Source organism: Hyperolius riggenbachi, chromosome 6 (genome assembly GCF_040937935.1).
Source record: "Hyperolius riggenbachi isolate aHypRig1 chromosome 6, aHypRig1.pri, whole genome shotgun sequence".
NCBI lineage: Eukaryota > Metazoa > Chordata > Amphibia > Anura > Hyperoliidae > Hyperolius > Hyperolius riggenbachi.
The window spans coordinates 116,457,533-116,471,896 of record NC_090651.1 but is presented as its reverse complement, the minus strand read 5'-3'; the positions used below and the strand labels follow the sequence as shown (position 1 = coordinate 116,471,896).

General features: G+C 47.6%; 2 protein-coding genes across 11 annotated transcripts in view; one reads left to right on the top strand and one right to left on the bottom strand.

Moving 5' to 3' along the window:
- HFM1 (helicase for meiosis 1) overlaps positions 1-14,364 on the bottom strand; it is a 266,554-nt gene that overhangs the window by 111,734 nt on the left and 140,456 nt on the right. The window lies entirely within an intron of this gene.
- Positions 5,993-12,718, top strand: LOC137521264 (uncharacterized; the record flags this gene model as incomplete). The annotated part of the gene is made up of 2 exons (XM_068240263.1): positions 5,993-7,513; positions 12,653-12,718. Coding segments are annotated over 2 exons (1,587 nt in total), but the record flags the coding sequence as incomplete, so codon positions are not given.

The window sequence follows — 14,364 nt, the reverse complement described above, 5'->3', positions numbered from 1 at the left end:
GTCTCATTAAAAATCTCATCTAGATCAAAAGACCTTCTATTTCTTTTCTCAAACAAATCCATAGCTGCAATCCTTCAAATTACAATCAAAAGCAATAAAATACACAAAAACTTGCGCTGATGGAAAAATATGTAACAGTATGGTGCGCTGGCCACAACCACCAGTATAAGTGAAACAATGTAAATGAAACCAAATAGCCGCGCTCACAGTTCACAGACTGAGGAAAGTAAAAATTATATGATAATATCACCGTCCACAAAAAGTCCTTTTATTCCACTCAAGAATCAGGAAATCGGGAGATGGGACACTCCAGGAGCTGTATACAATCCTCCAGTCCGAACCCTCATAGCATGTATAAAAAAGAAAAGAACATTGAAGGGATCATAGCGCGATCAGCTTAACAACACATCCCTCCACCTTCCTAGTGCCAGAATCCACCTTCACCGTGTTTCTCTCCGTGCCAGGACACACTCCCCCTATGTGCCCGCACTCACCTAACTGGCCTCCAATTTCTCCGGAGGTAGGATTCAATCGCATATGGGGGGTGCATAAGTTCGCGTTGATCCTTTAGTCACTAAAACAGCCTCATATAGCGTAAAACCATTTAATAACAATTAAAAGATGTTGGAAATACACTCACAAACGTCAGAGGTTTAAGCGCATTGTACATATGTGCCAGCGAGTCCCGGGCGCCGCCTACACACACGCTGCCTTAGGTCCGTCCGCGTCCTCCGAGCTGCATCCACTGCCGGTCACTTGGGACGTGGCTCCGCCCAACGCGTTTCGTCAATAATGACTCATCAGGGGCTAACGTATCCTCAATATGCCGGCCATTAAATTCAGTACCTGAACCCACCCACACTCCACCCACCAATCTACCCATTGGATAAAATCTAGGATCTTCAGCTTGCATGTGTGTCCACAGCGCTCACGGAATCCGTATTACAATATAATGTTCACACACCTCCGCCTCACTCCGGAAATCCGTAAAACTACACAATACAATCCCTACACAATTCCGTCTTGCTGAGAAAACCGAACAGCAGTACATATCTCATCCACCATAATACAATACAATACAATGCCTGTGTATCTAGTCCCCAACCCACTCATTACGGACAATACGCCCACTCCATACAGACCCTCACAGAGCCACAATTCAATCCTTAAATATACAATATAAAAATTTTGAAAAAGATCAAAATTAGCACAATGACTCGTACCTTATTCCATTGAGGCGAGACTTCACTCTACCCCATCCACCCAATGAAAATTACATCACCCCCTCAAACTACAAAAGAAAATGATAATACACCCCTGGGCAATTCATATCAGTAGGAAGTCCCGCCTCATTATGGAACAAGGTCAAATATCCCTATATCAACCCCCTCATGAATTGGAGATGAAGCAGTTAACATCTAATTCCACATTTAATCCACTAGGGGTCAGTGTATCCAAATTAAAAATCCACATTGTTTCTTTTTTAGAAATCTCTCTAGTCCTATTGCAGCCTCTCCAATTTGGTGTAAGTTTATCTACTGCACAAAAATGCATGTGGGCAGGGTCACGATTATGTTTCAACCTAAAATGAGATGATAAGCTGTGCGATTCAAAACCATTTTTTATATTGTTTAAATGTTCCCCTATTCTTTCCTTCAGTGATCTGGTGGTGCGGACCACGTATTGCAGTCCACAATCACACCAGATAACGTACACCACAAACGTAGTGGCGCACGTTATAAAATCTTTAATTTTGAACCTATTACCATTCGAGAAAGAATTAATTTCATTAAGTCTGTGTCCATTTGCCACTTGGCAACACCTGCACCCCCTACATGGGAGGAAACCAGGTGTCTGCCAACCTGAAAGAGGTCTTGACTCCGGGGGTGCAACGCAACTTGGGGAAATTTGATTTTTCAAATTTGGGGCACGTCTATAAATAAAATTAGGCTTAGAGGGTAGCACCTTCCCAAGAACATGGTCACTCTGTAGTATGTTCCAATGTTTCCCAAAAATATGCTCAATTTGCCTGTATTGGATCGAGAAATCACTCAAAAAAGAGAACTCTTTAGACTCACCTTCATTCCTCCTTCTTGTGGTCCGAATCAGTTCACCTCTTTCCATATTCCCCACCTCCCCCTGTACTTCATCCAGCCAGGCCCTTTCATAACCTTTTTCCAAAAACCTAGTTTTCAAGATTTCGGACTGTAAGAAATAGTCTTCCAATCGTGAACAGTTCCTCCTTACCCTTACAAATTGACCCTTTGGAACCCCTTTTAACCAGTTCGGGTGATGACAACTGGAGGTGTCTATGTATCCATTTCGGTCCGTAGTCTTAAAGAAACACTTAGTAATAAACCCCTGCCCTTCACGTTTGATAGTTAGATCCAAAAAATGAATACTCACCTTATTAATTTCCACTGTCAATTTGATATTCTCCCTCAAATTATTAAGTTCTGCAATGAAATGTTTGAATTCCTCCTCATCTCCTTTCCAGAAGATCAGGAGGTCATCTATATACCTCCGCCAAAAAACTACTTTAGTACCCCCCATCCTTAAAGCTTCCTCCTCCCACAATGACATGTAAATATTTGCTAGACTGGGGGCAAACGAAGCCCCCATCGCACATCCATATATCTGCCTGAAAAACTGACCCTTGTGCCAAAAATAGTTCTTATTGAGGCAAAAATCCAAAAGCGATAAAATAAACTCCATCCGTATACCCGACATATTAGTATCTCGTCGTAAAACAGTCCTAACCGCCTCAATCCCTTCCTCATGGGGGATATTTGTGTACAATGAACTTACGTCAGCAGTTGCCATCAAAATATCCCCCTCAATGGTCAGTCCCTCAAGCAGCTGGATAGTATGTTTAGTATCCAACAGAATACAAGGCAGATTAGGGATCAAAGGTTGCAAATAACTATCTATGAATTGTCCCAGACGGTGGGTAACAGATCCCACTCCACTTAGGATCGGGCGTCCTGGGGGGTTTATTGGATCCTTATGTACTTTCGGAAGTTGGTACATCACTGGAATTCTTGGTGCTGATGGAACGAGGAAATCACTTTCCCTCTTATCCACCAGACCCTGTAAGAGCCCTTCATCCAACAAGAGGGTTAGATCCCTTTTATATTTTAATGTTGGATCACCTGGCAATCTTTCATATGTTTCTGTATCAAAAATCAACCTGTCCAGTTCTTCAAAATACTGGTCTTTTTTCAACACTACCACCCCCCCCCCCCCCCACACACACACCACCCTTATCAGCTGAACGAATCACCAATTCTTTTTCTTTTAGTAAACTTTCAACAATTTTCCCATCATGGTTACTCCGTTTTATTTCCATTTTCCTCAAATCGTGGACCACCCTCTCCTTAAAATTCTCAACTGCATTCTGATTGGAGGCGTCCTGTGGATTAAATGTGGAAGCATTCCTAAATAACATTTTAGGTCGGGTTCCCACACAGTTGGTTCTAGTGGTTGGGCCCTCCTTTTGGATAAAATATTTCTTTAGATTTAATTTCCTTGTGTACTTCTGTACATCAATAAAAGCATTAAATTTATTCAGACACTTTTTAGGAGCATATTTCAAACCCTGATCAAGCAATTTTATCTAATTTCTATTCAGCTCAACACCACTCAAATTGAAGATACCTGCCCCTATCACTGCCTTCTTCTTTTGTTCCCGCCTCCCGGCTCTCCTACCCCTTCTGCGCCTCTTTTTCTTGGGGTGTATTGTTGCGCCCCCTGGTATTCTTCCTCCTCCCATCCTTCTCTCCAATACCGGGGGCGAGGGGCTAAAAAATGCGGCTGACCCAGATTTCTCTCTTCTCCCAGTGGTTGGAAGCGATTATATGTCTGCACTGGATAATTTGGTCTGTTATTAAACTGTTGTTGTCCCCCTCTCTTATTCCAAGGGTTCCCATATCTTTGGTCATTATGCGGGTGCCCTCCTCCCCTTCTCACTATCCCTGCACCCGGCAATTTATTTATTGCACCATTTCTTGGATCCTGGGGTCTAACCTGTCCCTCACCTCCCTGGGCTCCTCCTGCCACCAGTGGTTGGGGATTCTCCCGGGATGGGGGTTGTTCACCTATACTTACCTGTTGTGCAGTATTCGCTACCGCTTTGTCTGCTAGCCGTTTCTGGACAATGGGTTGCCATTTATAAGGCATTTTTTTCTTATGTGCCTCATTATCTCGAGCAAACTTTTTTTGCTTAACTACAATTGTGGTGATATATTGGGGTGCTGATAATGTTAAGGATAATAACAGAACATATTTCTGTCCTTTTTCGGTCTACTGGGAAAAACCTCAGATGTGTATTGTGCTTGGTAGTAATTGGCCACCTGGCCAGAGTAATCTGAAGGATAATGTAAGTCTGCATGTAAATGTACATTACCTCTGCCCTCATTGTCCAGCCGGGGAAACTGTGTGTACTGCTAATTAGCGGCCAATTGAGGAAGAATAGGCTGGTCGGCATGGCTTTTGAACTGGAATCAGCCATTGTCCCATCATACAAAGCAAGCTTGCCAGAGTGTTGGGGATGGGAAGCGGACACCTGAAGGTTGGAAATTTACATGGAAGGGGTTGGAAATTTCTACAGACTTTAAAAACGGAAGTGGAATTGCTTTGAAATCTGTAAGTGTAAACAGGATTACAGGCAAACTGCTACCTGTAACCAAAATTCGATCTTTTCATGGATGTGCTAAAATACACTTTAACCAAGGAAATAATGTGGAGGAAGCTTTTTGATGTCTGCAGAGTTCAATGGGTGACATTGTGTCCTGCCAAACTTCAAGAAGCTAAAACAGGAACCCCCTTTGAAGTGCATATCACAAGAAGGATTATGACAAGCGTTCGGTGATGTCACAAACGGGGAAACTGCATTAGTTCCTGGGGGCTGGACATTAAATGCCCCAGGGGACACTTCGGACTATTTAAGGTGGCCCAGGACAGCCACCAGTGTCTTCTCTCGGAGGTAGCGAATAGCTAGGGAGGATCGCGACTCCTGGTCGAACCGGCGTCCTCCCGTCAAACAACGTTCTAACCGAAGCTGGTAACGTTCTTTTTTCCCCCGTTTATTTTTACGCAAATATCCGTGTGTGGTATCTTTGTAACTCTTAATTGTGTAACTTTTTTACTTTGTCTTTTTGTAATCTTTTTGTATATATTAAGTTCTGCATTGTTCTATGTTTTTCTAGAATATTAAATTATTATTTAATAAGTTTGACTTCTGCCGTACTAAACTAACACTCATAGCCTAGAAGAGACTGAAGTGTAACCGTGTATAAGTTCATGCCTAATTGTACGCTTGAGCAACACTACCGTATGAAATTGTAATTGCATTGTGTGTGGGGGCGTTTGTCATACGTTGGCCTAAGCGCGCAGCTGACCCAACGTACGAACAACGCCAGTGCGAGTAGCGACAGCAGAGTGGCTAACAGTATCGTTCGGAACGACTGTTAGTGGGTCTTTGCTTCACGACAGTGTAAGATTGCAACTGTGTGTGTGTGTGGGTGCGTGGCGTTCCCATATTTGGCCTAGCGCAAAGCTGACCCAAATACGAAAACGCAGATTGCGTATTGAGCACTCAATAGCTGAGTGAACGTGTCTAGCAACGCTAGTGGTGGCAGTGGGAAGTGTTTGAGGGGTTCCAGCCTTGTTTGTAGCTTAAATAAGGCTGTTCCCCGCTTAATCTGGTCAAACCCGCAGTCGGGAACCGTATACGCAGGCGTGCCGCGGGCCGGTTCCTGACATAATGGCTGGCAGTGGTGGCATCGTTTAGTACATTAGTACGCAGTTTAGCTCGCTATTCTGAGTACTAAAGGCTGGAAGCTTGCTAGAAGCAACTAGCCTACAGAAGTCTACTCAGTGCAGAATCTATATACTTTTTTTTTTTTGTTCAAAGATACACACTTGGTGTTTGCTTTCCCTCCCCCCCTTTTTTCTTTTTCTTTTTTGCAACATGATGGCTCAGAAAGCATCCAGCTATGCAAGGCAAAACAAAGAGATGCTACTCAACCTGTGTGAGCACAGAGGCATCGAGACGGTGAGCGGCCAGACTAAGGAGCAGTTAGTTCGTGCGCTCGAGGAGCATGATGAGGCAGAACGAGCCCGTGCTTCAACATCAGCGGATGCAGCTCACGACACGCCAGAGGAGGAATCGCTCCCGCCACAGGATGCAAGTGGAGACGATGTCCTGGATGATCCACCGAACACGGAGATGACATCTCTGGAAGCCGACCTACAGCTACTAGGTTCGGCTGAGCCCGAACTGCGCCTAAAGCTGATTCTGGAACATCGGCAAGCAGAGAGGGAAATACGACAGGCAGAGGAGGGAAGAGCTGAACGGCGACACCAGGCCGAGAGGGAAAGTGCTGAACGGAGACACCAGCTGGAGCTGGCTAAACTTCAGCAGCAGAACCGGTCTGCTGGACCCGCAGAACGCGAAGGTGAGCGAGTCCACAGAATCCCCCTGGATAAGTTCCCCGCTATGGACAAGGACTCTGACATAGACACTTTCCTACAGGGGTTTGAAAGGACTTGTCGGCAGTATGGGGTGCCCCGTGAGCAGTGGGCAAGATACCTCACCCCAGGGCTGAGAGGCAAGGCCCTGGAGGCATTTGTGAGTCTCCCCCAGGAGGAAGAAACAGACTTTGAGGCAATTAAGAAAGCCATCATTGCACGATACCACCTCACGCCAGAGGTGTATCGAAAACGTTTCAGGACAGTGCAGCGAGGTCCTAATGACAGCTACCTGGATCATGCTTGCAACCTGCGCACTGCCTTCCAGCAGTGGCTAAAAGGACTGTCAGTTAAAACCTTGGATGCCCTGCAGGAGCTGATGATAAAAGACCAGTTCCTACACACCTGTCCTGTTGAGGTCCGGCTGTTTGTGCTGGATCGAGAACCAAAGACAGTGGATGAGGCTGCGGAAATGGCCGATGCCTACACCGCCCATAGAGCACCTGAGTCCCGGAGGACTACTACGCCCAGCTGGAGAGGAGAACAGATGGCTAAACCTGTTTCACCCAGCACCCAGAGGAGACGAGCACCGCTGTCTCCTGGATTCAAGCAACCTGACACTCGGAAATGCTTTGTATGTGACAGGGTGGGTCATATCAGCACGACTTGCCCAGAGAGGAAGAGGGAGGCCCCAAAATCCAGTGAGGCCTCAAACCCCCGTGAAGTCCCAACTGCTCTGTGTGCCACCAGGAATGCCACTGGCTATGCAGAGAATCTGCAGCGTGTCACGGTTGGGGGTACAGTTGCCACTGGGCTGAGAGACACTGGAGCAGAAGTGACTCTCATACATCCCCAGCTTGTGAACCCGGAGCAGTACATACCTGGGAAAATGATTGCTGTCAGAGGAATTGGGGGTGTCACCCCAGCCATACCCACCGCCTTGGTCCACCTGGATTGGGGGGCCGGCAGTGGACTGAAAGAAGTTGGGGTAACTGACAAAATCCCCACCAACGTTTTGCTGGGTACTGACCTGGGACGGTTAGTGGCCCGGTATGAGCCTGCTCCAAACCCTGTGGGGCCTGCACCCCCAGCAGAAGTTCAGGACTCTTGCAAGGTACTGTTTGATAATGCTGTGCAAGTGGGGAATGCTGGCGAGGCCCCAGGGGCTATGGACTGTGTACTAGGAGCCAGCCCTAGTGAGTCTCCAGTGCCTAGGCCTGGAGTGGAACCTGTTGATACCAAGAATGCAGAAACGGATGAGGTCATTTATGACGCACGGACTATCGAGGCGATCGAGGCAGGAACTGTTGATGATAATTGTGAAGTGCTGAGTAGAAATGAGTGTAATGCTGCAGATAATGTTGATGTTTTATGTGATGTCCCAAAGGACAATATATGTAGGGCTGATAATGCTGATGTCATATGTGTTGTGCTACAAAATGCGGGGTGTCATGTGGACACTCCGTCAGCTGCAGGAGTAACCAGCGGCGCTCGCTGGGCTGCAGCGGGTGGACTGTCCACTGAAGGGGCAGATGGCACTAGGCCAGATCCTTCCCCTTCAGATGGTTTCCAGACCAAAGGTGATGTGGTTTATGATACGTGTAATGTGGACGCTCCCTCCGCTGCAGTGGTAACCCGCAGCGCTAGCGAGTCTACAGCAGAGGGACTGTCCACTAAAGTGGCAAATGTTGCTGGGTCAGCAACATCCACTTCGGAACCTGGCTCTGAGGGCCCAGGAGCCTCTCCGTCTGCAGCCTTCCTAGAATGTGTGACAGGCAGCCCTGAGCTCTCTAGGGCTGTTCGATTTGACAGCCGCCTGGAACAGCTCAGGGGTCTGGCCAGCAGGTCACTAGCTGGGAGGGGCGGGCTGAGAGGGTTCTGGGAAGTTATTCCCTCGAAGCTGTCCGAAGGGGAAGAGGCAGACCGGCAGATAATCGTTCCCCAAAGGGACCGAGAGATAGCTCCTGCCACTATAGAGAAAGTGCGTGTAGCGACGGTTGGAACCCTCCCCCAGCTGCAGCACTGTCTCTATGGTCGCGAATTCACGGTCGTCACTGACCCACATTCCCCTGGTTGGTTACGTCAGGTTGCCAAGGGCAACGACACATTGCAGCAACCTGACCTAGCTTTCCAGTCGTGTAGCTTGGAGCTAACTGACAGGTGGGGAACCCTCCTGAGGATGCTAAAGGGTTACCCTACCCGGCCAGGCCGTCAATGTAGGCTTTGGCAGGATGATTCGTTAGAATCACCTGCCAGCGCTATCGGAAGGGGAGCAATCATGGGAATGCTGATGGGCTGTCCCGTCAAGCAGAACCAACAATGTAGGCGCAGGCAGGATAATCTGGGAAGATCATCTGCCTTGCCCCATTCTAAAGAGGGGAGGTGTGGTGATATATTGGGGTGCTGATAATGTTAAGGATAATAACAGAACATATTTCTGTCCTTTTTCGGTCTACTGGGAAAAACCTCAGATGTGTATTGTGCTTGGTAGTAATTGGCCACCTGGCCAGAGTAATCTGAAGGATAATGTAAGTCTGCATGTAAATGTACATTACCTCTGCCCTCATTGTCCAGCCGGGGAAACTGTGTGTACTGCTAATTAGCGGCCAATTGAGGAAGAATAGGCTGGTCGGCATGGCTTTTGAACTGGAATCAGCCATTGTCCCATCATACAAAGCAAGCTTGCCAGAGTGTTGGGGATGGGAAGCGGACACCTGAAGGTTGGAAATTTACATGGAAGGGGTTGGAAATTTCTACAGACTTTAAAAACGGAAGTGGAATTGCTTTGAAATCTGTAAGTGTAAACAGGATTACAGGCAAACTGCTACCTGTAACCAAAATTCGATCTTTTCATGGATGTGCTAAAATACACTTTAACCAAGGAAATAATGTGGAGGAAGCTTTTTGATGTCTGCAGAGTTCAATGGGTGACATTGTGTCCTGCCAAACTTCAAGAAGCTAAAACAGGAACCCCCTTTGAAGTGCATATCACAAGAAGGATTATGACAAGCGTTCGGTGATGTCACAAACGGGGAAACTGCATTAGTTCCTGGGGGCTGGACATTAAATGCCCCAGGGGACACTTCGGACTATTTAAGGTGGCCCAGGACAGCCACCAGTGTCTTCTCTCGGAGGTAGCGAATAGCTAGGGAGGATCGCGACTCCTGGTCGAACCGGCGTCCTCCCGTCAAACAACGTTCTAACCGAAGCTGGTAACGTTCTTTTTTCCCCCGTTTATTTTTACGCAAATATCCGTGTGTGGTATCTTTGTAACTCTTAATTGTGTAACTTTTTTACTTTGTCTTTTTGTAATCTTTTTGTATATATTAAGTTCTGCATTGTTCTATGTTTTTCTAGAATATTAAATTATTATTTAATAAGTTTGACTTCTGCCGTACTAAACTAACACTCATAGCCTAGAAGAGACTGAAGTGTAACCGTGTATAAGTTCATGCCTAATTGTACGCTTGAGCAACACTACCGTATGAAATTGTAATTGCATTGTGTGTGGGGGCGTTTGTCATACGTTGGCCTAAGCGCGCAGCTGACCCAACGTACGAACAACGCCAGTGCGAGTAGCGACAGCAGAGTGGCTAACAGTATCGTTCGGAACGACTGTTAGTGGGTCTTTGCTTCACGACAGTGTAAGATTGCAACTGTGTGTGTGTGTGGGTGCGTGGCGTTCCCATATTTGGCCTAGCGCAAAGCTGACCCAAATACGAAAACGCAGATTGCGTATTGAGCACTCAATAGCTGAGTGAACGTGTCTAGCAACGCTAGTGGTGGCAGTGGGAAGTGTTTGAGGGGTTCCAGCCTTGTTTGTAGCTTAAATAAGGCTGTTCCCCGCTTAATCTGGTCAAACCCGCAGTCGGGAACCGTATACGCAGGCGTGCCGCGGGCCGGTTCCTGACATAATGGCTGGCAGTGGTGGCATCGTTTAGTACATTAGTACGCAGTTTAGCTCGCTATTCTGAGTACTAAAGGCTGGAAGCTTGCTAGAAGCAACTAGCCTACAGAAGTCTACTCAGTGCAGAATCTATATACTTTTTTTTTTTTGTTCAAAGATACACACTTGGTGTTTGCTTTCCCTCCCCCCCTTTTTTCTTTTTCTTTTTTGCAACATGATGGCTCAGAAAGCATCCAGCTATGCAAGGCAAAACAAAGAGATGCTACTCAACCTGTGTGAGCACAGAGGCATCGAGACGGTGAGCGGCCAGACTAAGGAGCAGTTAGTTCGTGCGCTCGAGGAGCATGATGAGGCAGAACGAGCCCGTGCTTCAACATCAGCGGATGCAGCTCACGACACGCCAGAGGAGGAATCGCTCCCGCCACAGGATGCAAGTGGAGACGATGTCCTGGATGATCCACCGAACACGGAGATGACATCTCTGGAAGCCGACCTACAGCTACTAGGTTCGGCTGAGCCCGAACTGCGCCTAAAGCTGATTCTGGAACATCGGCAAGCAGAGAGGGAAATACGACAGGCAGAGGAGGGAAAGGCTGAACGGCGACACCAGGCCGAGAGGGAAAGTGCTGAACGGAGACACCAGCTGGAGCTGGCTAAACTTCAGCAGCAGAACCGGTCTGCTGGACCCGCAGAACGCGAAGGTGAGCGAGTCCACAGAATCCCCCTGGATAAGTTCCCCGCTATGGACAAGGACTCTGACATAGACACTTTCCTACAGGGGTTTGAAAGGACTTGTCGGCAGTATGGGGTGCCCCGTGAGCAGTGGGCAAGATACCTCACCCCAGGGCTGAGAGGCAAGGCCCTGGAGGCATTTGTGAGTCTCCCCCAGGAGGAAGAAACAGACTTTGAGGCAATTAAGAAAGCCATCATTGCACGATACCACCTCACGCCAGAGGTGTATCGAAAACGTTTCAGGACAGTGCAGCGAGGTCCTAATGACAGCTACCTGGATCATGCTTGCAACCTGCGCACTGCCTTCCAGCAGTGGCTAAAAGGACTGTCAGTTAAAACCTTGGATGCCCTGCAGGAGCTGATGATAAAAGACCAGTTCCTACACACCTGTCCTGTTGAGGTCCGGCTGTTTGTGCTGGATCGAGAACCAAAGACAGTGGATGAGGCTGCGGAAATGGCCGATGCCTACACCGCCCATAGAGCACCTGAGTCCCGGAGGACTACTACGCCCAGCTGGAGAGGAGAACAGATGGCTAAACCTGTTTCACCCAGCACCCAGAGGAGACGAGCACCGCTGTCTCCTGGATTCAAGCAACCTGACACTCGGAAATGCTTTGTATGTGACAGGGTGGGTCATATCAGCACGACTTGCCCAGAGAGGAAGAGGGAGGCCCCAAAATCCAGTGAGGCCTCAAACCCCCGTGAAGTCCCAACTGCTCTGTGTGCCACCAGGAATGCCACTGGCTATGCAGAGAATCTGCAGCGTGTCACGGTTGGGGGTACAGTTGCCACTGGGCTGAGAGACACTGGAGCAGAAGTGACTCTCATACATCCCCAGCTTGTGAACCCGGAGCAGTACATACCTGGGAAAATGATTGCTGTCAGAGGAATTGGGGGTGTCACCCCAGCCATACCCACCGCCTTGGTCCACCTGGATTGGGGGGCCGGCAGTGGACTGAAAGAAGTTGGGGATTGCAACTGTGTGTGTGTGTGGGTGCGTGGCGTTCCCATATTTGGCCTAAGCGCAAAGCTGACCCAAATACGAAAACGCAGATTGCGTATTGAGCACTCAATAGCTGAGTGAACGTGTCTAGCAACGCTAGTGGTGGCAGTGGGAAGTGTTTGAGGGGTTCCAGCCTTGTTTGTAGCTTAAATAAGGCTGTTCCCCGCTTAATCTGGTCAAACCCGCAGTCGGGAACCGTATACGCAGGCGTGCCGCGGGCCGGTTCCTGACAACAATGATGTTTTTTTCTCCCTGAGTTAGATTTTCCTGAATTTTCTTAGTCCTAGCAATATACTGGTCTGTATTCTTATATGGTTCAATTTTTTCCCTTATGGCCTCTATCTCTGTCTCCAACCTCTGGAGCCGACCCGTCTTTCTCTTAATTAGCAACTCCATAAATTTTAGACCACTTCCATTAAAGAACTCCTCCCATTCTTTAGTATTTTCCTCAGTGTCCTCCCCATCGTCAGGTGTAACATCCCACCTTAATTTCTTTGGGATTATACCTTCTTTATGATACTTTTTCAATGTGGAATTAGATGTTAACTGCTTCATCTCCAATTCATGAGGGGGTTGATATAGGGATATTTGACCTTGTTCCATAATGAGGCGGGACTTCCTACTGATATGAATTGCCCAGGGGTGTATTACCATTTTATATTGTAGTTTGAGGGGGTGATGTAATTTTCATTGGGTGGATGGGGTAGAGTGAAGTCTCGCCTCAATGGAATAAGGTACGAGTCATTGTGCTAATTTTGATCTTTTTCAAAATTTTTATATTGTATATTTATGGATTGAATTGTGGCTCTGTGAGGGTCTGTATGGAGCGGGCGTATTGTCCGTAATGAGTGGGTTGGGGACTAGATACACAGGCATTGTATTGTATTGTATTATGGTGGATGAGATATGTACTGCTGTTCGGTTTTCTCAGCAAGACGGAATTGTGTAGGGATTGTATTGTGTAGTTTTACGGATTTCCGGAGTGAGGCGGAGGTGTGTGAACATTATATTGTAATACGGATTCCGTCAGCGCTGTGGACACACATGCAAGCTGAAGATCCTAGATTTTATCCAATGGGTAGATTGGTGGGTGGAGTGTGGGTGGGTTCAGGTACTGAATTTAATGGCCGGCATATTGAGGATACGTTAGCCCCTGATGAGTCATTATTGACGAAACGCGTTGGGCGGAGCCACGTCCCACGTGACCGGCAGTGGATGCAGCTCGGAGGACGCGGAGGGACCTAAGGCAGCGTGTGTGTAGGCGGCGCCCGGGACTCGCTGGCACATATGTACAATGCGCTTAAACCTCTGACGTTTGTGAGTGTATTTCCAACATCTTTTAATTGTTATTAAATGGTTTTACGCTATATGAGGCTGTTTTAGTTTTAGTGACTAAAGGATCAACGCAAACTTATGCACCCCCCATATGCGATTGAATCCTACCTCCGGAGAAATTGGAGGCCAGTTAGGTGAGTGCGGGCACATAGGGGGAGTGTGTCCTGACACGGAGAGAAACACGGTGAAGGTGGATTCTGGCACTAGGAAGGTGGAGGGATGTGTTGTTAGGCTGATCGCGCTATGATCCCTTCAATGTTCTTTTCTTTTTTATACATGCTATGAGGGTTCGGACTGGAGGATTGTATACAGCTCCTGGAGTGTCCCATCTCCCGATTTCCTGATTCTTGAGTGGAATAAAAGGACTTTTTGTGGACGGTGATATTATCATATAATTTTTACTTTCCTCAGTCTGTGAACTGTGAGCGCGGCTATTTGGTTTCAATACCAGTTGCTTGTCAGTCCTGCTCATCTTTCTGGTCAGTAGTGTGTTAATCACACACCTGAAACAAGCATGCAGCTAATCTTGTCAGATTTGTATTAAGATGCCCATTAACAGTACAATATTTTCATCACATAAGATCTTTGTGAGAAAACGTGGAAAAGCCGCCGCATGTACTCAGAACAAGGCGGCTGATTCCGCGTCCAACGCGGCGGTTGGCACGCGTGGGTCTACATCTGGTGGTATGGCCAAACGCGGAGAAACCGCCGCATGCTTTGATGGCGGTGCGGCGGATTCCCCGTCCAGCGCGGCGGGTGCTTTGCAACACATGTCTGGTGTGGCTGGGACTGATAGTCCACACAGGTTCAGAAGGATGCGCGCGCGCACTGAGAGTCTGAACTTATATGACAGCCAGAAGGGAGTCAGCTGACCAGGCCGGTCAGCTGATGGTTCTACTACTTCCCATTGGTCCAG